General features: G+C 45.9%; 2 protein-coding genes across 9 annotated transcripts in view; one reads left to right on the forward strand and one right to left on the reverse strand.

Moving 5' to 3' along the window:
• The window catches only part of LOC125409678 (uncharacterized), a 44,102-nt gene extending 31,833 nt beyond the window's left edge, over nucleotides 1-12,269 (reverse strand). For 5 of the 8 annotated variants that reach the window (XR_015003777.2, XR_015737859.1, XR_015737861.1 and 2 more), the window contains exons 1-4: nucleotides 12,135-12,269; nucleotides 8,652-8,817; nucleotides 6,318-6,526; nucleotides 3,820-3,949 (exon numbers count right to left, since the gene is read on the reverse strand). Coding sequence is in view for 2 of the 8 variants with exons in the window: in XM_087906195.1 (XP_087762321.1) it covers nucleotides 3,820-3,949; nucleotides 6,318-6,380 (193 nt within the window). In the remaining 6 variants the exon portion in view is untranslated. The remainder of the gene's footprint in view (nucleotides 1-3,819; nucleotides 3,950-6,317; nucleotides 6,527-8,651; nucleotides 8,818-12,134) is intronic. The other 3 variants (XR_015737863.1, XR_015737857.1, XR_015737858.1) reach the window with 1 other exon arrangement.
• An 18-nt stretch (nucleotides 12,270-12,287) lies between these two features.
• On the forward strand, nucleotides 12,288-21,610 carry Pop4 (POP4 ribonuclease P/MRP subunit). The gene is made up of 7 exons (XM_087906189.1): nucleotides 12,288-12,515; nucleotides 14,248-14,300; nucleotides 15,904-16,124; nucleotides 17,311-17,388; nucleotides 17,540-17,601; nucleotides 19,085-19,186; nucleotides 21,014-21,610. The coding sequence occupies exons 1-7, from the start codon at nucleotides 12,509-12,511 to the stop codon at nucleotides 21,148-21,150; spliced, it is 660 nt and encodes a 219-aa protein (XP_087762315.1). The 5' UTR covers nucleotides 12,288-12,508; the 3' UTR covers nucleotides 21,151-21,610.
• The last annotated feature ends 1,676 nt before the right edge of the window (nucleotides 21,611-23,286 follow it).

The following is a 23,286-nucleotide window of genomic DNA, read 5'->3' on the forward strand; positions in this document are numbered from 1 at the left end:
TGATGCAGCCCCAAGACTCACTGCCTCTGATCTTCTAAGCACAAAAACTATCTCCTGAGTTGACATAATTTAGTTAGCAAGAAGCAGAACTATAGAAGTCAAAGGCAAGACTAGTACATTTAGATTCTGGATCCTGGAACTATTGACTATGTCTTTAAGGATTAGGTCTTTGTTGCCATTTTAGCAGGTGTTGGGACCTACTTGCTGGGTTCTAGGGTCAGAATGGTGCCTACAACGTTGTGTCAGCTGTGCTAAGGTCAGGGGACTGCTATCCAAAATAGATAAGGAATTCAAGAAACAAGACATCAAAATACCAAATAATTCCATTTTAAAAAGGGAACATATCTAAACAGAAGTCTAAACAGAAGAATCTCAATTGGATGAAAGACATTTAAGGAACTGCTCAGTATCCTTAGTAATCAGGAAAATGCAAATCAAAATGACTCTGAGATGCTATCTTACACCTCTCAGAATGGCTCAGATCAAAAGTACTGATGACTGCTTTGTTACAGATGTGTTGTAGTAAGGGGAACACTCCTCCACGGCTGGTGGGAGTGCAAACTTGTACAGGCACTTTGGAAATAAGTATGGGTGTTTCTCAGAAAATTGGGAGTCTCTACCTCAAGAACCAGCAATACCACTCTCAGGTGTTCAATCATACCACAGGGACACTTGCTCAGCAATGTCTATAGCCAGATGTAATAGCCTGAACTTGGGAACAACCAAGATGCCCTCAACTGAAGAACAGTTACACAATGTGGTACATTTACACAATTGAATATTACTCAGCAAAAAAGAAAAAAGGGAAAAAAAGACATTATGAAATTTGCTGACAAAAGGATGGAACTAGAAAAGAGTCATCCTAAGTGAGGTAACCCAGACCCAGAAAGACAAAAATAGTATGTACTAACTCATAAGTGGATATTGGATGTAAATCAAAGAATAGCCAGGATGCAATCCACAGTCCCAGAGAAGCTGGGTAACAAGGAGAACCCTAAGAGGGATACATGGATTGCCCTGGGAAGGGGAAATAGATGAGATCTCGTGGATAAACTGGGGCTGAGGGAGACAGAGGGCGGGGATGGGAATATGAATGATCCGGATTGTCCATATGGGGGACTGACAGAAAGAAAGAGCAATGAAAGAGACATCTTGATAGAGGGGTCATTTTGGGGTTAGAGAGAAACCTGTACCAGGAAAACTTCCAGGAATCCACAAGGATGACTTCAGCTGAGATTTTTAGCAATAGTGGAGAGGGTACCTGAACTGGTCTTCTCCTGTAAACAGATTGGTGACTGCCCTAATTGTCACCACAGACCCTTCATCCAGTAACTGATGGAAGCAGATGCAGAGATGAATAGCCAAGTACAAGGCCGAGCTCTGGGAGTCCAGTCGAAGAGACGGAGGAGGGATTAGATGATGGGAAAGCCCACAGAGACAGCTGAACCAAGCCTGTGAGACATTCATGGACTCAAGACCAACAGCTAGGAAGCAGGCATGGGACCAACTTAGGCTCTCTGTATGTGGGTGACAGTTGTGAAGCTTGGTCTACTTGTGGGACCCCTACCAGTGGAACCAAGATCTGTTCCTGGTGCATGGAACCCACTCCCTATGGTGGGATGCCTTGCTCAGACTTGATGCGGGTGGGGGGGGGGAGGAGCTTCATCCTGCCTCAACTTGATAGTCTACACTTTGTTGACTCCCCTTACACTTTCTGAAGAGTGGATGGAGGGCAGAAAGGTGGTGGTGGAGGAATGGCAGGAGAGGAGGGTGGGGAAAGTGTGGTTAGCATGTAAAATAAATTAAAAATTTAAAATAAAAAAATCAGAAATGAGCCAGGATCTTACACTCCTCTTTATGACCTAACTTCTCCCATGTCCCCACATCCTAAAGATTCTATTGCCTACCAGTAGTGACCCCCATCTGGATCAGAAGGGGCAGAGGCTCCTGCCAGCTCTGCACTGTCATTTTCTTGTCACTGGAACCCAAGAGCACAAATGGTCATTCATGTGACACAGGGAACAACTTTTAAACATCTATCTTCAGGACCAGCTATAAGGAATGTTTTCCCATTTCATTCTATGTTAGCTAGATGGGTAAAAGAAAATCTCCTGGATGTCCTTTGAGTGTGTGTCTTTCCTAGATCTCACACCGTGCTCTGTCACACAACTTTACTCCTTCCAATCAGTGCCTAGTGCAGAAATCATGTATTGAAAATTAGCATCATTGATTACCACTCATCCAGGAATATGGTCAACAGGCAGAGTTTTTTGATCCATGTTACTGATCAATTTCCTAATTAAAGAGAAAGAAGAGCCTCTTTGCCCATCAGAGTACATTTATGGGCAGTTCTCATATCCATTGGGGCTAGCTCTCTGCTGGGGATTCAGCATTAACAGGGATCGCCTTGCAAGAACAGTGGGAAACATGTGTGCTCTGTGGCTCCAAAAGAGAGTGCATTTCCAGGAAGTGGGGGACACTTTGAAAAGTACAGAGCATGGGACAGACAGAACTCAGCTTAGAACAGACAGAACTCAGCAGGCCTCAGCCAGGCAAAGCAAAGTGGTCAGTCCAGGGAGGTGACAAACAGGGGTGAGCTCCGCACACTGTGTCCCCTCCTATCCTGCCTTCCTGTAACCCTTTATGGGGATCCTTGGTGGGTGGGGCCCAGTGGATAAGAAAACAAGCTACTTGTCCCTAGTTACACACACCAGAGATAAGCCAAGCCCCAGAGGCTCTGTCCTAATCAGGTGGAATCTTATTATCCTTAGGAGGGAAACTGGAATCCCTGTGTGTAGCTAGTCGGATCCTCAACCTACCCCACCCCCAATTTTGATCTTTACCTACTCATTTGCTCCCTTCACATCCTGATTCTGTCAGTGATACAGGCTACAGATGTACCTTGGGACACGGCTCACATCCTGACTCTATCAGTGATGCAGGCTACAGATGTACCTTGGGACACGGCTCACATCCTGACTCTGTCAGTGATACAGGCTACAGATGTACCTTGGGACACGGCTCACATCCTGACTCTATCAGTGATGCAGGCTACAGATGTACCTTGGGACACAGCAGGGCTCTTTTCGTACCCTCTCAAGAGGCATGTGCATTCCAGAATATGACCTTGAAGAAAGCTGGCCACCTCTGCTGATGGAAGGACTCTCCTCTCTACTGTTGGGAACTTGGGCCCTGCAGTTCCCTGGAACAAGAGCTTGCTTCTTACTATACTGATAGAAACAGGGAATCTGACATGCTGTGGTGCTCCCTGAAATCACACCACTTAGAAAGCTACCTGAGCATGCGCCAGTCACTCGTCATTGCTACACTCCTTCACAAATGCTGCCTGCACCTCGCACACACCTCAGCATTAAGGGGTCCTGCCATCACACCTGTCTTAAGCCCCTCTCACAAAAATTTGTCTCTCATGCTGTTGAAATTCCAATGAGATGACACCAATAAATGTCATCATATACACACTAAGTGTGAAAATAGATAATCTCAATTGGGAACAATTTCCCTAAGTAACTGCTTGAGTTTTACTAGCCACAGGAAAATGACACCAGTACCTTAAATTCATGAGCTCGTGGACGTATATAATACACAATAGTGGACAGATATATACTGTTCAGTGCAGAGACACTCCAATGAGTGCCCCTCCATGGCCATAACAAAGTCACCAGAAAAGCTTTTCATGGGGAAAGAGAAAAGAATACCATCAAAAATAAATTAAAAATAAACATAAGATGAAGCCATAGTGACAAGTCAAGCCCCTTGCGTTCATCAGAGCAGCCCTGTGTTGGACTCATTAAAATCTACCTGTGCATCCTCTCCCCTGGGATGGTTGGCCTCCTGCTCTTCCAACACCTTGGGCAGCCACTAATTCATGAATGTCCTCTGCGACCATGCCTCTTCTCCTTTTAACATCTGTTACGTTGAAGCCACCTAGCTGTTGAAGTATTAAATCAAAATTCAACCATGGGTGTGGGAAGAGAAATAATTCTGATCCTGAATGTCCACAGCTCCTTCTCACAAGAACCAGCTGCAATCCTCAGAAATGGTGGGTAATCCTGACTTTTAACAGGCACAGAAGAAAATCACTCTCTCCTCAGGAGAAAAACAAAACAAACAAACAAAAAAAAACTGGTTCTATTTCATTCCTGATGCTACACTGACATCTAGTGGTCAACTAAAGTATCATTCTGAAGACCCTCCTGCAATTTTGAAGGCTTGTATGTCTCCACTTCCATGTCCAAGAAGTTCAGGGAAAGATCTCAGAGCTGGCAGAAGGTAATTGTTGCTAGGCCTGGTGATGCAAAACTGTTACCCAGCCTACTTAAGAGGGTGAGGCCGGGAAATCACAACTTCAAGACTAGCCTGGGAACCTACCCTGGGCTCCAAATAAAACGCATAAAGAGGGTAGAGATTGAGCTGGCAGAACACTTGCCTAGTACATGTCAGCTGCTAGGGTCAATCACAAATATAATTGTTTACCAAACAACTGAGCATGAAGTGTGTCTGACTTTAGGGTGGATTTATGCTCAGTAATTATCCATGTGCTTACTTTATCCATGCAGCCACCAATGAGAACAATGAGCAAGGTCATTAGCATTTCTGTGGAGCATTTGTTCACCTATTCAGCCCATCTTTTCCTCTAAGCTGTTGATGTGTCTGTCATAGTATTTTATAGGTCTTTCTTCCAGTTCAGGCATCTCAGATGTCCACAGCACTGCCTAATCCTGGTCTAGCCTGCAGTTCCCTGCATCTGATAGCACTGTCCTCTCCTGGTCTAGCCTTCAGCTTCCAGCATCTGATAGCACTGTCCTCTCCTGGTCTAACCTACAGTCCCCAGCATCTGATAGCACTGTCCTCTCCTGGTCTAACCTACACTTTTCTGCATCTGATAGCACTGTCCTCTCCTGGTCTAGCCTACAATTCCCTGCATCTGCATGATTTCTCCTTTGTTGCTTGTGCATATATTCTTCTATACTGCTTTTTATATTTTAAGCTGCATGTTGCACATTACAGGACAGAAGAGACAGGGGAAGCTAAAGGTATTTCCTCATCTCAGACACAGGGCTTTTAAACCATTGCAAGCAGCGATGCTGAGGGGCTCTCTTCTTCACAGAACCAGGATAAAGTAGCTCCAAGTCTGCTGTGACCTGAAGGGGAAGTAGGTCTCTTCCTTCCAGCTAGGTGTTAGGACACATCACCACAGTCGAACTTCAGCCTCTGCTTCCACTACTTTCCCCATCTCTCACTTGCCAGTATTAGGGACCACCATGGCAGCATGCACAGGGAACTCTGAGGCCTGCAGCCAGTGTTGACTTCTCTGAGACTGAAGTTGTCAGAAAGGGAAGTACATGTGTGGACTGAGTGCATGCCCTTGCAGCCTACAGTGAGACCCTTGCAAACTCCTCCAGTGTCTCAGGAATAGCTCCCAAATCCAAAGAGCTTCAAGTTTATGTGAGCCCCTCACAGAAAACCAAACCAAGTTTTACTCAGTGGGGTCAGCACACAGCAAGACACTTCAGCTAACCTAAACAATCTACTGAAAACATAAAGTAGTGGTTCATACCTATAATCCCAGCACTCAGGAGGTAGAGGCAAGTGGATCTCTTTGAGTTCAAGGCCACTCTGATCAACACACAGTGAGGACCAGGACAGCCAGGACAACATAGTGAGACACTGCCTTGGAACAGAAATCTACTGGAGCCCTATTGTATACAACATGGGGTCAAGAAAGCCTGAAAAGTCACTTTCACAAGTTGAAAGACCAGGGAATTGAATTTGACAAATTGATGTTGGGCTATACATGATATGTACCAAAGCCTCTAATGTTGATAATTCCAAATATTAAAATATGGTGCCACCTCTTGACCAGGGGGTACACGTCATCAGGCCTGTGATTTCTATGCCCACTGTGTCTACTTATTCAATACATGAAACAGTCTGCCCAGGAAAAATGCCCAATGTGGAGCTAGGCTAGAGTTCAATAGTAGATCTGTTGCCTAGCAAGTGGGAAAACAGGGGTATATCCACAACATTGTGGGGACTAACAAGATAAATGGACAAAAGTCAATCTTTTTATTCTTCAGTGGCATCTGGAGACATCATTAAACTAGAAGAACATGGCCAGAAAAAATGGGTCAGTGGGTAAGAGAGCAACCTGCCAAGCCTGATAACCAGAGATCAATATCCTAAACTCAAGATAGAAGGAAAGGAGCAACTCTTCTAAGCTGTCTTCTGACCTCCACATACATGGCATGGTGAATATTCACACGTATACTCCCAAACACAATAGGTAATCAACCAACCTGAAGAGTGCTGGTGCCACTGTACCCATGTTCTCCTCTATCCACAACCTCCAAGCCCTGCATGCCATTCCTCTGTACTGAGGCCAGTATTTGGATCAAGTGCAAAGCAGGGCCAGGAAGTTCATAATCTGTGTCTTAATTGTTGAGGGCATGGATAAAGCTGGTATCCTCTGTCAGGCAGTGTTGTATCACAGAGTACTCCAAGCCAGCTATGAAGCAAGCACAGGAGAATCCACAATTAAAATCTGAAATAATCCAGAATCCAAAGTATCTTGAAAAAACATTAGATTTTTAGGACAATTTCCAGCTTCGAGTTTTCAGATTAAGATACTTCAATCAGCAGATTCATGCCAATATTCCCCAGGTTCAGAAAACTCCAAAGTAAGAGATACTTCTGGTCCCAGAACATCTTATTTTGGATAAGATGGGAAATATTCACCTCTGCTGCTCTTCTGCTGTTACACACAGGGGTTTCTTCTGTGAAAGCACAAGAAGGCCTGTCTCTCACACACATTCCAAAGAACCAGAACTGGACACAGTAGTGATCTACAGTCCCTTCCCCAGGCAGGCTGAGACACATGTATGCATGGGTGTACACACATTTCATATAGCAAATGAAATAAAAGAGTAATGAAACTTGGTAGATTACAACTCTGATGATTAACCAGGCCTTCTGGCTCTAATTGCATCCTTGGAGGTAATTCATCTAATCCCTAATTTTTAAGTGGTGTTGGGAAACTCCAGTAGAAATGTGTTTCCTTAATTTGAATGTGAAGGGGGCTACAGAGAGTAATTCCCACTGTCACCAGAAGTCATTGGATAAATGGATCTCCGGCACTTATGGAACAAGTGGTTTGAATCTGCAGTGTCCCCCAGAGGCTCATGTTTTGAGTACTTGTTCCCTAGCTGGTGGTAATATTTGGAAAGACTATGGAACCCTCAGGAAGCCCAGCCTTCCTGGAGGACGTGTACAATTAGGAGTGGCCTTTGAGTTTATAGCCCAGACACCGTTCTAGCCTATGTCATGGTCAGCCATGGCATGAGCAACCACTGCCACACACTTCCGCGGCCATGAACTGAGCCACTCCAGCATGCCCACTCCGCTGTGACGGACTGCAGATCACAGACCCTGAGCCAAAGTAAACCTTTCCCCCCCTATTTTCTGTGTGTATGGTGTCACAAGAAATAAACTAAGGGGCTAGCAAGATGGTACTGTGGGTATGCTGGCTAGTTTTGTGACAACTTGATATGAGTTCACCTGAGTGCAGGATGAAACTGAGGTTTCAGTTGAGAAAATGCCTCCGGAAGATCCGGCTGTTGGTAAACATGCAGGGCATTTTCTTAATTAGTGATTGATGTGGGAGGGCCCACCTCATTGTGGCTGCTACCACTCCTGGGCAGGTGGTCCGAGGTTCTGTAAGAAAACAGACTGAGCAAACACAGAGGGGTAAGCCAGTAAGCATCACTCCTCCATGGCCTCTGCATCACCCCTACCTTCAGATTCATTCGCCTTTGAGTTCCTGCCTTGGCTTGCCTCAATGGCCTGTGACTCAGGACATGAATAAATTTATATAAACCCTTCCTCTCCATCTTACTTTAGGTCATAGTCTTTCATCACAGCAACAGGAATCCTAACTAACACAGTGGGTAAATATGCTGCTGCCAAACCTGATGGCAGGGCTTCCATTTCAGGGGCACAGAGTGAACGGAGAGAACTGACTCCTACACCTGTCCTAGACCTTCACACACGCGCTGTGGTACGCACATACCACATACACACAGACACACATAATAACTGTAAAAGAAGAAAAGGGGGCTGGAGAGATGGCTCCGTGGTCAAAAGCTCTCGTTGTTCTGGAGGACCTGGGTTCAATTCCAAGCACCCACACAGCAGCTCACAATTATAACTCCAGTTCCAGGGTACCTGATGCCCTTATATTGATACACATGCAGGGGAAAAGTCAATGCACATAAATAAAAATAAAAAACAATAATAAAATAAAAAGAAAAAAGAAAGTAACCCGTCATTCACTAATTTTCAAATACAGAAGTGTTTAATAACTGAAACTTATTCTTGATTTTCTATATGAAAACTTTCTTCAGTCTTCAATATGGCAAGCCTTAGAGTAGCAAGCAAAATAGTCTGTGCAAGCGCAGCAAAACGCAAGCTATAGAAGCATTTACTGCCTGGAGTGGGTGAGTGTAAGTGCTGGTACACGCGTGTCATGGCATGTGTGGAGGTCAGAGGTCAACTCTCTGGAGTCAGATCTTTTCTGTCCTGGTGGAATTTGTCAATGGAATTGAATGGTCAGATTTAGACGGTAAACACTTTACCTGCTGAGCCATTTCACCAATCCTACTTCAAGTTTTCCATACTAAGTTGTTGGAGGTGGGTGGAGTCACCGCCATGTCACTGAACCGCAACTTCTCACAGAATTTTCACAGATTCACTTGTGGAAAAATACGTGCATATCCATGATGCAAAGGCTATCGCTCATTGCTATAAAAGGGAAAAATTAAAGTGTCATTTCTATAAGATGAATTTTTAAATAAGCAAAAACATTTCCTTACCCATTATGAAATCTCTCAGTGTAATTTTTCTATATAGATTTGGTGTCATTTACCATTTTTCCATAACCATCATAAACATTGTGACTATCTAACCTGTAAGGTGACCCTACTTCAGCTGTTCTTTAAGAACACCTCACCTGAGAACATCCTCTAAAAATACAGATTCTGGGCTGCTCAGGGGTGCTGCTCATTCAGAGGTCCCAGCACCCACAGTGGGTGGCTCCAAACCATTTGTAACTCCAGATCCAGTGGAACTCTTCTCTAGCCTCTATGAGAACTGGCACAGGTACAGTGAGCACACATGTGCACATGTGTGTATGAACACACACACACACACACATGCACACCACACACACACACAAACATGCAAACTTGTTTTGTTTTCAAGACAGAATTTCTCTGGCAAATTTTTAAAATCCTTTTTAAAAACAGATTCTAGGTACTCATCTGCTAGGCAACTCTTCTAAGAGATGCCTAGGAATCAGAGTTTTTGAAGCCTTTCATTTGTTTGCTTTTTTAAACAGGGTCCTACTGTGTATGCTAAGAGTCTCAAACTCTCTACCCTCCTAGCCCAGCATTCTGTGTGCTAGGATTATAGATGTGCACTCTATCGCCCACGTGATAAATTAATTTACCAAATAAATCAGCATATATTTCATTTGCTCAGCCCATCACTGTCAAATATTGTTCTGAGACTTTGCTATCATAAAGAATAATCACAAGAATTCTAATAGATATCTCTTGTCAAGCACTGTTTTCTGAAGACAACAAAGTAGAGGCATCTCCTTCTTAAAGAGCAAATATTTAGTAAGCAGACAACTGTAGTCACTGTTGCTCTGGGGAACTGTTAATCTACTGTAATCTAAATATCAGAGGGAACATTGGCAGATACTCAAAGTTATGCTGGCTATCTGAAAAGAGTTCATTAAGTGGTTTCTAATAACTTAGAGATAGGACTCAGCAGCTAAGAGCACCTGCTGTTCTTCCAAGGTTCAGGAGTCAATGTACATGGAACCCACAAAGGATTACAACCATCTGTGCTAAGTCCACCTCCAGAGAGAATCTGGCTCCCTCTTCTGGCCTCTAAAGGCACTGCACACACACAGTGCACATAGCTACATAAAGACAAAAGACTATAAAATAGAGCCAGGCATGGTAGTACATGCCTTTAATCCCAGCACTTGAGAGGCAGGAAGGGTGATCTCTGCGAGTTCCAGACCAGCCTGGTCTACAAAGTGAGTTACATGACAGCTAGGGCTGTTACACAGAGAAACCCTGTCTTGGAAAACCAAAAAGAAAAACCACTCACAAAATAAAAATAGTTCTTTTAAAAATAGAAACTCCTAAGAACCTGAAAGAGACTGGCCTTCGCCTGTCACTATATCCACAGAAGTCATCTACGACCTACAAAATGACTGCTGTTTTTGTTATCTAACCCAGCCTCACCCCTGCAGCTCTGGGAATCAAACTCAGGGCCTCACTGTACAAAGCAAGTGTTCTACCACAGAGCTACACCTAGTCCGCTGCTGTCTTGTGCTTCTCTAAGTTCATAACTGAGAGGGGGAATAGCTTAGTGGTACACAGCATAAGTTAGTCCTGAGTTGATCCTAAGCATCAATAGTTAACTTTTTAAAGAAAAGTAAAACAAAAGCTCACATATAATATTCTAATTATGTCATAGTAACTATAGCAACATCATTTGCTTGAAAAACATCACTACAATTTTAAATGTCTCACCACAGAAACAATTATATGAGGGTATTGCGTTAATTAGTATGATTTAGCTATTCTTCACAATGCATAATTTGAAAGTGTCATTTTAAATGTCATAAATATATACAACTTTTGTCAAGTAATCTTTTAAAATGTTTTAATCCCAGCACTCTTGGGACTGAAGCAGGTAGAGTTTGTGGCCAGTTTGAGCTACATATCCAGTGCCAGGACAGTCAGGCCTACAAAGACCCCGTCACAAAAAGAAATCAAGTGGTACAATATTGAGTTCACATGTTGAGTCCCCAAGGGCACTTTCTCAAACAGTCTTATAGATGCTAAACTAGTTGCAGGCCTTTGCAATTGCAACACATTTAGTGTCCATCCTGCTGCTGTCAGGCTGGCCTCAAGCTCTAAAGCATATGTGTGTTAGTATGTCCTCCACTGCTTACGATCAGAAAGGCACACAGTTATCACCCAAAGAGATATAAAGCCTATGTTTCTTAAACAAGGATGTGGTGGTGTTTGCCCAAGTTTCTCTGAGACTTCTTTTTCCTTCTTTAAAAGGTTGCATAGTACTCAGTTTTAAAAATCACTGACTACAGAGAGGGCAGGGACAATAACTCTGCTTTCTCTCACCCACCATTTAAGTCAAAGCAGCACTCATGAGAAGTTAAGGGCAGTGCTGGACAGAACCCAGACAACCTGAGAAGGTTGGGCTGGGCCTCCGTGTCCCAGATCTCTAGTTATGAGAATTACTTTTTGTCTTTTATCATACCGACAGAAACTAATGCTCCCAGTCTCAAGAACGCTTTCTGGGTTAGAGGCAGTCAGAGAGGCAGGGGGATTCTAACGCTCCAGGAGCTGAGACAGGACTATGACACTTCCGTCCTCAGTCTGGGCTACATAGCAAGTGCCTGGGCTCCACAGGGAGACTTTCGTCTTCATAGGGGAAAATTAATTTTAAAAAGTACGCGTTCTGAGAGCAAAAGCAGATAAAGCTACTCTCCTTTTTTATTCATAGAAAAGGGACCCTTAAACGGGATCATAAAACTTAGTACTTCGTAGCTGAGACGGAAGGAAATTCCCGGACACCGTTATAAAATGGTAGTAGTATCTGTGAGGGAATTCTAGACCAGCCAGCGTCACAAGAGCCCCTTGCTAAACAAAAAAACAAATAAACAGTTGGCAGTGGTTCACGCCATAATAGAGAGAGAAAGAGAGAGAGACAGAGACAGAGACATAGAGACAGAGAGACAACAGGGGCGGTGGTGGTTCAGGCCTTTAATCCCGGCACTCAGAGAGCAGAGGCAGGCAGATGTCTAAGTCTGAGGGCACCTGGTCTACGGTGAGTTCCCCAGGGCGGCCCGGGTTGTTACACAGAGAAACCCTGTCTCAAACACGCTAAAAGAATCCTAAGACCTCACTACAGCCATTACCTCTACTATTTCAGGCCCATTTCCGCCCTCCCTGTCCCCAATCTCCCTTGCGTCTCTTCCATGACAGCTGGCCTCGCTATACTTCATTAATTCTGACCTGTGACCCGACTCTTCCAACTGGTGAGAGACTCAAACGAAAGATGGCACAGAAAACAGACTCCATCAGGCAGAGAAGGGGAGGTTAGCTCGCCCCTCCCTTGGCGGCGGAGCTAAACCTAAGGCGCACGTACCGCCAGACGCCGACGCGCGTCGATGACGTCACGCAAGGCGCCATCTCTGAAATCTGGTCGCAGCGCGCTGTTGCCCTCTGGACCAAGTCTGTTTGTGTATTGGGCATAACGGATTTTTCTAGAGGAAATTTAGCCAAGAAAGAGTCTTTGTGACTGAAAGCTGCAGAACAAAACGAAGAAAGAGAAAGAAGAGTGAGGCCTGAAGGAGACGTCATCAGAGCGCTCCGAAAGTGTTCCTACGATGAAGGGTAAGCGGGATGAGAGACACGAAATTGGGCACGGATCACAGTGTAGAGAGGGCTGGGACTGGAAGCTGAATCACGGATACCTGTCGCAAAGAGTCCCAGGACAATGTCCAGGGACTTGATTCAGCACACAAAAGAAATCGAGGCCCAGAGTGTGAATCGGCCCGACTCTGTCTCTAAGCTAGGAATAGATGTCGGGATCGAGTGTGTGTTCACCCAAGGAAACTAGAAGAGGTGGAGCCAAGGCCTTGGCCAGAACTAGGCCCTACCTGCCCTGATAACTGTTGCCAAGTGCCTGCTCCCCTCTACAGCCTGGCTTTTCACACTTCGTAGTGTAAAAAGCTTCCTAGTCGCAGTATCTCAAACCTAAGGCATTGGTATTTGACAGAACACAGATGTGTCGGGAAGGGGAAGCAAGCATTGGAGCACTATTAGAGGAGAGAGTGGATACGATCAAGATGATTCACACTCATGCCATGTCCTTTTATCAGAGATCTCATGCCTTAGCATATCTCAACTTCAATATTATTATGCGCATAGAGAAATTCCCAGGAATCCACAAGGATGACCCCAGCTAAGACCCCAAGCAATAGTGAAGAGGATGCCTGAACTGGCCTTGCCATGTAGTCAAATTGATGACTATTTTAAATGTCATCATAAAACCATCATCCAGCAACTGATGGAAGCAGATGCAGAGATCCACAGTGAAGCACTGGACTGAGCTCCCAATGTCCAGTCAAGGAGCGGCGAAAATATGAGCAAAAGGGTCAAGACCATAGTGGGGATACCCACTGAAACAGCTTACCTGAGCTAATGGGAACTCACCGACTCTGGCCTGACAGAGTACCAGCATAGTACCAAACTAGGCCCTCTAGTTTATAGTGACAGTTGTATGACTGGGGCCACTGGCAGTGAGACCAGGATTTATCCCTATTGCTTGTACTGGCTTTTTGGAACCCATTCTCTTTGGAGGGATACCTTGCTCAGTCTAGATATACTGGGGAGGGCCTTGGTCTTGCTAGACTTTGGTGACTTCCCATGGGAAGTCTTTCCCTCTCTGAAGAGTGGATGGGGGTAGGGTGGGGGAGAAGGTGAAGCGAATGGGAGGAGAGGAGGGAGTAGGAGCTGGGATTGGTATGTAAAATGTGAAGAGATGGTTTTTTAAAAAAATAAATTTTAAAAATATTATGGGCATAGTTAGGGATGACTAATATAAAATTGCTTAGAAGAATTAATGAGACTAAAGTAAATGTGTACACACACTTCTGAGTGTATTTGTGTCCTTTTAAATCAACTGCTTGACAAGCAATGAGTATACCAGAGCTGTTACACGTGTACTGATGCAGAAAGACTTCCAATTCTGATGATAGGCATCTGAGGTAGGTAAAACAAAGTTATTCCTAGGGTCCCAGACCCTGCACATTTTTCTCAGTAAACAAACTCAATCTGCAGTTTAAGGGAGAACCAGATTCTATATGTAATTAAGCAGCATTCAGAAGGGCCAGGGCATGGATCCAAGGTGAAGCACTTGCCTGGCATGCATTAAACGCCACTGAGTTTAACCCCCCAACAATGCAGAGTAAACAGAAGGAACATCCAAGAAAGCTTTGCCTTTTGATACTAACCCAATATTCCTTCTCTAAATAAGTGTAGTTATTGTCATAATTAGAAAAGCCTTGGATATTATACTCATTCCTAACAGAAGTAATCTTCTATTTTTGTGTTTGTCCCCCAGCTGTGATTTACCGTGCATTTTCTCACAAAGAAGCCAGAGAGCACGATGTGCAGGTACCGTCATTCAAAGGTGGGCTGGGAGCAGTAGACTTGACAGCAGAGCAGGCTCAGTGTCTTCTTAGACTGATCTAGCTGTTCTTTCCCATGGATTACTCATCCGCACAGGTCGTATTTTAGCCCAAATCAAGGTCTTTTTGGTTGGTGTCTTCATGTTCCAGGCTCCTTTCTTAGGGTACCAGAGAGTCAGCTCTGAGGCACTTGGACTCCTTAATTTCATGTCATCTCCCACTCCGTAGGGAATGACAGACAGCCTGTGCCTACCGAAAACCTGTCTTGATCTTGCTTCTGTGCCCCAGGCAGTGCTCAGCCGATTTCATAAGTGGATGTTACAGATTCTCTCTGGATGCTTCACAGGCTTTGTCAATTGGGCAGAAGCTTCGCCTGTGGCTCATTAAAGAGACCATATCCCACCAGGTTGTGTGGGGCACGCCTTTAATCCCAGAACTTGGAGGGAGAGGCAGGCAGCTCTCTGAGTTCAAGGATAGCCAGAGCTACACGGAGAAATTCTGTCTCAAAGAGAGAGAGAGAGAGAGAGAGAATATCCTTTAAATCAAGATGTTAAAAGGCCAGTTAACTTCCCCATGAAAGAGAGACAACGTATGTATTTAAAAGAACCAAATTGTCCTGCTATTGATGATGAATTGTTTAGCCATCCCTGACTTGAACTACCTCAAAGATTATGTATTCTGTCTTTTTACCTCCTGTATTAGCACAAAGAGGGTATCATTTACTATTGATATGTCAACCTAAAGCTGGCAGTTAGCTTCAGACTTGTTTTTATTGTCTGGTTGATGCAAAAATGGCCCAGCCCAGAGGTAGGCGCTCAGGAAAGAGCACTGCCCAGAGCTGCCGCAGATGAAGGCCGAGTGAGGTACCTGCGGCCAGTGTAGAATAGACTGTTGCTGCCCCAGTCTGAGAGGTGGGAAACTAGCGTGTTTCAGGACTGATGCGGCTGTGAAACAGTTTGCCCAGCCTTCCCCAGGAGTCCATGTAACTCTATATATGTCCTGTGGTTGAGAGTGGGTGTGCCCGAGATGCCCTTCACACTTTGTGCCTCAAAGTGGGGCTGGAGCAGACCTCTCCAAGAGCAGCCACGTGGGGTCCACAAGGCTGAAAAGGCAGGGAAGAGGACTGTGCTGCTCACTGTCAGAATTCTTCCTCCTCGACCTACCTGGACCTCCAGGCAGTTTTCCTTGTGCTGAAATGGCTCGTTTCCCTAACAACCCCAGCTCTCTTCCACTTCAAGCTAGTCTGTGGTCGTGACTTATTAAATAACCTGTGTTGTCCATTTCTCAAACTTCCTTCCCCACAAGGATTAGAGAAGGCTTGCATCACAAAGGATTTTGAATGCTCAGTAGAGTAACCTCAAGGACTCTTGAAGCAGGACTGGTCAGCGTTTGACCTGGCTGCATTGTGGGGCGGTGTCACAGTTAGCATGAGTGTGACTTTTACATCTAGGTAGTTGTATGTAGGAAACACTTGGCAGACAGGAGATGTGTGAGCCTAGCTCAACAAAGATGGTGGCTCTCAGGAATGGGATGAGTGCCTGGTTGTCTGAGAGCAGAACAGTGAACCACACCACCCTGTCTCTGAGCAGGATCTGGGAACCCAGCAGGCTGAGACCTTTGTGAGGGCCTTCCTGAAACGGACCATCCCACACTTGAGCCAGCAAGACTGTGAGAGCCATCTGCAGCGCAAGGCTGTGGTCTTGGAATACTTCACTCGCCAGAAGCCAAAGCAGAAGAAGAAATCCAAAGGCCTGTCTTCCAAACAGAGGAGAGACATGAGGCTCTTTGACATTAACCCAGAGCAACAGAGGTACGCCAGTCTTTCCCATGGCCTTGCCACTCACTATTGCATAGTCTTCCTGGTAGGGTTGTGAACTGGGGATTCCAGGGATTCCCTAGACAGCTCTGCCCCTTTAGTCTCAGGGGCTTCTCCGCCATCTGCCACAAGGGGGCAGCGGCCCGCTACCAATTTTCCTTTGTCTTGGCTTGGCCTCTAAAAGGCAGGCATTGGTCAGACTGAGGACTTTTCATCATTTAACTTCTCTCCTAGCCTCACTAATAAGTGTCTCCGTTGCCCATAGCAACAGGCTGTTTTCTTTTGACTTTCTAGAAAAGAGGAACTGATATTCTTTAATATGTACTTTCCTATACCCTTTAACATCACTAGACAGAATCACCCACTCTAAGGTTGCTGCCAGGGAGAAGTCCTGCCTTCGCATTTCAGACGTTTCTGAAAGGAATGTGTCACTGTTTTGTGGAAGGATGTCTCCCTCGAGATGGTTCTGAGTTGTGTTTACAGCCACTGTGTTTAGGCTTTGTGTAACACTCCATAGTCACACAGCCTTTCTTGTCCCAGAAGACAAGAGAGTGTCGCTTTGCACTGGGGCTGCCTCCCTGGAGTCCTTGCAGGAAGTGCCTGTTTCAGATTCGAGCCTGGTGTTCTTGACTCTGATCCTGGCTTTGTATGAATGGGCACCAAGACAAATGATAACCCCAGAGAAAAGCTCTTGGTCCTTTACCCTCCCTTCCAGACAATTCTGCCACCTTACACAAGGGCCTGCCTGGCACCCTGCACCTCCTGTAACAGTGGGTTAAACAAGACTGTTGTTCATTTGTGCATTTCTCTTGGGAAAAGGAGATTGTGTGAACAGCACCTGGGTTGTTATGGCTGAGGCTACATCACCACCTTCAGATGCTCTCCTGCTCCGAGCCAGGGGCTCCTCCGTCATGCCCACAACTGGCCAGGAGGAAGGGCATCAAGGCAAAGGGCCCATCGTCCCTTCTCGAGAGCAGAAATTTAGCCCTGGAAAGGTTCTGCCAGGGAAGAGATTGAGGTTCAAGGAGGGGAGTGCACTTGGCCTTGGTCATGTTGTCGTCAGGGCACCTAGGGCTTCCACGCAGTCTCGGGTGCTCCCTCGTGCTCACTCTCGGCCTTGAGCCCAGCTCTGGATTGCCGAACACTGGAAATCCCAAGCTCGTGTTTCTGACTCTGACAGATACAGTCTCTTCCTCCCTCTGCATGAACTCTGGAAGCAGTACATCCGTGACCTGTGCAACGGGCTCAAGCCAGACACGTGAGTTTTATTTCTGACGCCTGCCATGGGATTAGATCCCAAGACTTGCGTGCACTAGACACGCAGCCTGGGAAACCAGCTGGCTGTGGGCGTTTGTGATCCTGTTTGCTTTGTTACCGGCTCTTCTTTGTGGGCTCTCTTGACCTCCTAGGCAGCCGCAGATGATTCAAGCAAAGCTCCTGAAGGCGGATCTTCATGGTGCTATTATTTCAGGTAATTTCTGTGAGAGCATGTGGTCATTTGGAGACTGTTACTCAGTGGCAGTGTTCAGCCTGGCGTCTGGCATCTGGCATCCTGAGGTTTCTCTAAGTTACAAGCAGTGAGGCTCTAAGGTGGTTGTGACCTGACCCATGCTGGGACTTGTTAAACACACACTAAGTGGTGTCTGCATGCCAACAGCTCATATTGTTGGCACCTACCCTCTAGTGCAGACTCTGGGGGACAGAGTCCCCCTCTTCATGGTTTCCAGGTGCCATCACCAGTGCAGACCTTTCCCATGGTTGCCAGGCTCATTCACCCCATGGCACCCAACAGCTACCTGGACAGCCAGTAGGTGCCTCAAAGTACCTAACACAGAGCCCTTGGTCTCCCCTGAGGTCAGCTCTCTAATTATGACACATCTCTATATCCACTTGGTTCAGACTAGAAGTACATACACATTACCTCTTTCCTAATCCTGCACCTCAAGTCGGTTAGCACACCTAGTTCCTGAATCTGACCCACCTCTAACTCCCTCAAGCGCTATGGAAGCTTCTCTCACCCTCCCCCACCTCACATACTGTTTTATTCCCACATGCACAACAGATTAAACACACAGAATGGAGACTGTCATCGGACATCAGACTCCCGACTGCCGTTTGTCTGTCCTAAGCCTCTGGCAGCTTCCCATCCAGTCAGAGTAAAAATACAGTGTCCTTTGGCTGTCCTCTGTGTGACTTGTACACCCAGTGCCTTTGCTTGGGTCCTTCTCTCAACGAGGGGGCTCTGGAGGTTCATGCATTGACTCCTGCTGTAACTCGGGTCCCTCTCCTGATGTCACTTCCTGAGAGTCTACCACCACTGAGTTTTCCCCTCCACTCTCATTATGCTGTCTTATTTTCCTCGTGGCCATTATCAGTATCAAGAAATAGAATGGCCCGTGTTGTCTATACAGTGTCCTCCATGAGAGCTTCAGCTCACAGGAGCAGGATACAGGCCATCACATTCAGTGTCCTGTCCCAGCACTAACTTAGCACACTAAGCACATAGTTAGCTCCAAATGCTGATTACATGGAGTGGGGCAGGGCCCTGCCAGTGAGGTGACTCACCTGTCACATCTGGGCAGCTCTGTAGGAGGACTGCATTCAAGGAAAAGTTCAGGAGAGTCAAAAGTGAATGATGGATGTCCTGCCCATGGCACTTGCTCCATCAAAGCAACACGACTGGGCTTAGTTCTTTCTGTGTATGGCCTCTTGGCTCCAGAACCCTGCATAAAACCCAAAGGATACCTGAGAACAGCCCAGAAATTGCAAAGCCCAGGACAAAGAGTTGGGAATCCTGGGCTCTTGCTGGCTTGGTCATTGCCCAGCTACAGAACCACGATCCTCTTGGCCTTCTCTTCCTCAGCTTAAAAGGACCAGGCTCCCAGTCCCTGAGGCCAAGCTGTGACTGCTGGCACCACCCAGGCCTTACCCTCATCTGCTTTTCTCCTTTGCAGTGACGAAATCCAAGTGCCCCTCCTATGTGGGGGTCACAGGAATCCTCCTGCAGGAGACCAAGCATGTCTTCAAGATCATCACCAAAGAAGACCGACTGAAAGGTGTGTGTTGTGTCCCTAGGGTATAAGAGAGAGAGAGAGAGAGAGAGAGAGAGAGAGAGAGAGAGAGAGAGAGAGAGAGAGAGAGATCCTTATCCTTTCCTTGAGGCTTTCAGGTTCCACTTGACTATGGAGTCAGACAGTCTGTAGGTTCTTGCTATATCATGAACTGCAGAGAGAGGCCCCTGCCCCTGTGGCTACCAAGAGACATTATGAACACAGTCAGCAGCCTTTCCATAAAAAGGACAGAAGAACTGCTTCTCTGGGTCTTCAGCCCTCATTGCTAAGGTCACAACCTCTCAAATGAATAACTAAAAGACAGGCAGAAGGAACCAAAACAGCTTGCCACTGGAGTTCTGAAAACTGCACCCTTGCTGGAGAGACTCTTGAGTTTTAGCATTGTTGGGAGGAGAGAGCCACTTGTTCATCCCTAGCCACTTAGCCCTGAAATAATCACACATATTTAAATCACTGCTTGACCCATTAGCTCTAACTTCTTATTGGCTAATTCTTACATATTAATTTAACCCATTTCTCTTAATCTGTGTATTGCCACAAAGCTGTGGCTTACCAGGTAAAGTTCCCAGAGTTTGTCTCTGGCAGAAGCCTTATGCTTCTCTCTGACTCAGCCCTTCTTTCTCCCAGCTTTCAGTTTAGTTTTCCCCACCTAGCTAAGTTCTGCCCTGCTATAGGTCCAAAGCAGTTTTTCTATTCATTAATGGTAATCACAGTATACGGGGGAAATCCCACATCATAGCATGGTTATTGCTGCTCCAGCAGGTACTTTTGAATCTTGCAATACCCCAGTACCCGACCTTGCCCACAAATCCAAAGTTCAAACAACAGTTGAGGGGTTTGTACTCATTTCTGTTGATACTGGAAATCAAGACCAAGACCTCTGTCTGCTAATCCTGGGCTCTACACCTGAGCTACCCCCACAGCCCTGCTTCATTGTTTTTCCATTTCCCTGTATGTTCTTCTGCTCACTTTGTAAGTCTAAGGAAGTAATGTAGAAGTTTCCCCACTCTGCACAAATCTAAGAACCAGTTCAAGACTCTATGGGAAATTGGCTTTGGTGTTGTGAGAGCCCTCAGTTCTGGGAATTAAGTTAATCACCTCCGAATCTGGAAATTAGACAGTGAGTTATATTTAGACTGTGAATCAAATAGCCCAGGGCTTTTTTGGGTACTTCTGGCATGGGTCTCCTCAGTGCTGTACACTTTTTTAAAGACAGTCTTATATGCAGTCCTGGCTAGCTTGGAGCTTGCTATGTAGACCAGGCTGGCCTTGAACTCTCAGATCTGCCTGCCTTTGTCTCCTAAGTGCTAGCAATAAAGGTGTGGCATCACCTTAATAATGGTGTGGGAAGCCCTTCTATATATGTGTTGCTTTTATTGGTTGATGAATAAAGAAGCTACCTGGGCCTTTGACAGAGCAAAATAGAACAAGGCAGGAATTGCAAGCAGAGATAGAGGAGAAAAGGCAGAGTCAGAGAGATGTCATGTAGCTGCCGAAGGAGACAGATGCTGGAGCCTTACCGGTAAATCACAAGTCTCATGGCAATAATAGAATTAATAGATAATAGAAATGGGTTAATTTTAGATGTAAGAGTTACTTAGTAAGAAGCCTAAGCTATTAGCCAAGCAGTGTTGCAATTAATCTAGTTTCTGTGTGATTATTTTGGGTCTTGGCAGCCGGGAAATGAACAAGCAACCTCTCACTACTTTAATACAATTTAAATGTAAACGTGCGTGAATCATGCTCTACATGAACATGAACGTACTGTCTATATTGTTCCTCATCCTTTTTCCTTTCTTCTTTTCCATTCAGTTATCCCCAAGCTAAATTGTGTGTTCACCATAGAAATTGATGGCTTCATTTCCTACATTTATGGAAGCAAATTCCAGCTTCGGTCAAGTGAGAGATCTGCCAAGAAGTTCAAAGTAAAGGGAACAATTGACCTGTGAACTCTTTGCCACTGGCAACAGATGTCTCTGGCAACTGAGAACTGGAAACACCTTAAATACCCACTTTTCCATGAAGCGCTTTCTGGCTGTGGCCGTCTCGACTCCAGGGAAAGCAGAGTGGCTGAAGAACATTGAACAACACAGGAGGAAGTCAGGGGTAGAGATTTGTCTCTCCAGGGAGGAAAGACTAGCAGAAAATACACCAGGACTAACCTTGGATGATTTGAAGGTGGCCATTTGGTTCTGTGTTTCATACTTTCCTGTGTTTCTGAAATATTCTGTGCTAAATGAGTTATTCAGTTAATAATGGTATATTCGGACATCTTAGTTCTATTTTAGCTGCTATATTTGTAACCTTTCTACTGTGTAAGACCAGATGAGGTCTTTCTGCACATGGCCATTGGAACTACAGGTCAGGACCAGCATTAAAAATGGCTGGGGTCCAGCTACTCTGCCAGTATTGAGGAGGCCTTGTCATTGACACCTGATTCAGAGGGGCCAGTTGCCCCTTGTTTGTAAGAAGTGTGTGACTGCTGGCCAGCTCAGAATCTGCCCTGGCAATAGTAGGTGACAGCACATCCAGCACTCACCCCAGGTCAGCAGTGGTGCTGGTGGTCAGTTCCTCGGTGCCTCCCACTCAGACTACACTGGATGGAAGAGGAATGAGTGAGCCTAATGATCTTTATATGACAGAAAAACAGAAAGCCTACTCCCTCCCAGAAACCAAAGTGCACCCCCCAAATCCCAGAATCCTAGGCTCTGGTTCTGCCAACATCATCTAGACATTCCTCATGGCACTGCCCCTTCCCACCTGACCCCCGTGTTATCACACAGTCCTTGCCACCCAGGTTCAGGGCACACATGACCCCTCAGCCTGAAAATGATCATTGTCTGAGGTCTTACGGACTGGTAAAGAAAGGCTAAGATCTGAACCAGAAGACCTGGCTCCAGAGTCATGTTCTTCCCAGGAGGACAGCCACAGGGGGGTGAGAGAGACTGCTAAGAGTGTGTCTATGTTCCTTATTTACCCAGCGCTCTACCAAGGAACTGTCTTCTGTGTAGAGTGACTGCTGTTGTAGCTGGTTCAGAGTACACAGGTGCTGTACCTTCAGAGCAGACCTGTTCAGCCCCACCCTCTGTGATGTAAGGGGTGCACTATGTTGCATAAACACAGTTGCTTCCCACAGAAGCTGCTGGTGCCACTTGCCAAGTGAATCATGTCACTGCTGGCCCCAACTCAAGTGTCCATTGACTAGCTAAGGACATTCTCTCTCAAGGGAGACAATGTAATGCTCACCTGCCATAGAGTCTCTGCTCTTTGCCTTATCTGGGATGTGCTGCTGTTGTCTCCCTGACCTCCCCAGGGGACCAAGGTCCCCAGCATCCTCCCAGACACTGGTCCTGAGGAAACTGCACTTGGTATTACAGGCAGCATGACTATCCAAGTCCCCACAACTTCATGGAGAGGGGTATGGTACTGGCACTTGTGACTGCCTCCAAGGAATAGGACTGTGGAAGAGATGAGATTTGGGGTGTAGAGTCACATGACAACCAACTCTGTTGAATGTAAACCGTGCACTACAGAAACATGAGCCCCATGGTGAGTGCCATAGAAGCCAATGGGAAGAACAGTTGGCACCTCAAGAAAGGGCTCAGACTGCTGTCGAAATTAGTTTCTGCTAAGGCTTCCTCCTGGCTGGTCAACAGCCACCTCTCTGTGTATGGTCTGTCCTCAAGAGGGAAGCTCTAGTATGCCTTTTACGATGGTGAGATGAGATGATAGCATCTCATCTATGACCTGTTTATCCTTCGTTACCTCATAAAGATCCTATCTCCAAACAGTCGTGTTGGAGGTTAGAGCTTCAACACAGGAATTTGAGGGTAGTTAGTAACAACTGTGAAATGTTCCTAATTAGAAAAGTTGGCTTTACCTTCCAGGGCGGTGGCAATGTCCAGTCTGGACCCCATCCACAGACAATGGCGTGGGTTTCCCTGGTGTTTCTTTGCTATATGCTATGCTTGGGACAACAGGCAGTTCAGCCTAACTGCTAGGCTACGAGCTCACATTTCCTGACTTTCTTGGGCTTTGACTTAAGGCGGCATGCACAGTAGGGTTTGTCAGCAGCCTAACTCCTC

Source organism: Myodes glareolus, chromosome 1 (assembly GCF_982192425.1).
Source record: "Myodes glareolus chromosome 1, mMyoGla1.1, whole genome shotgun sequence".
Lineage (NCBI taxonomy): Eukaryota > Metazoa > Chordata > Mammalia > Rodentia > Cricetidae > Myodes > Myodes glareolus.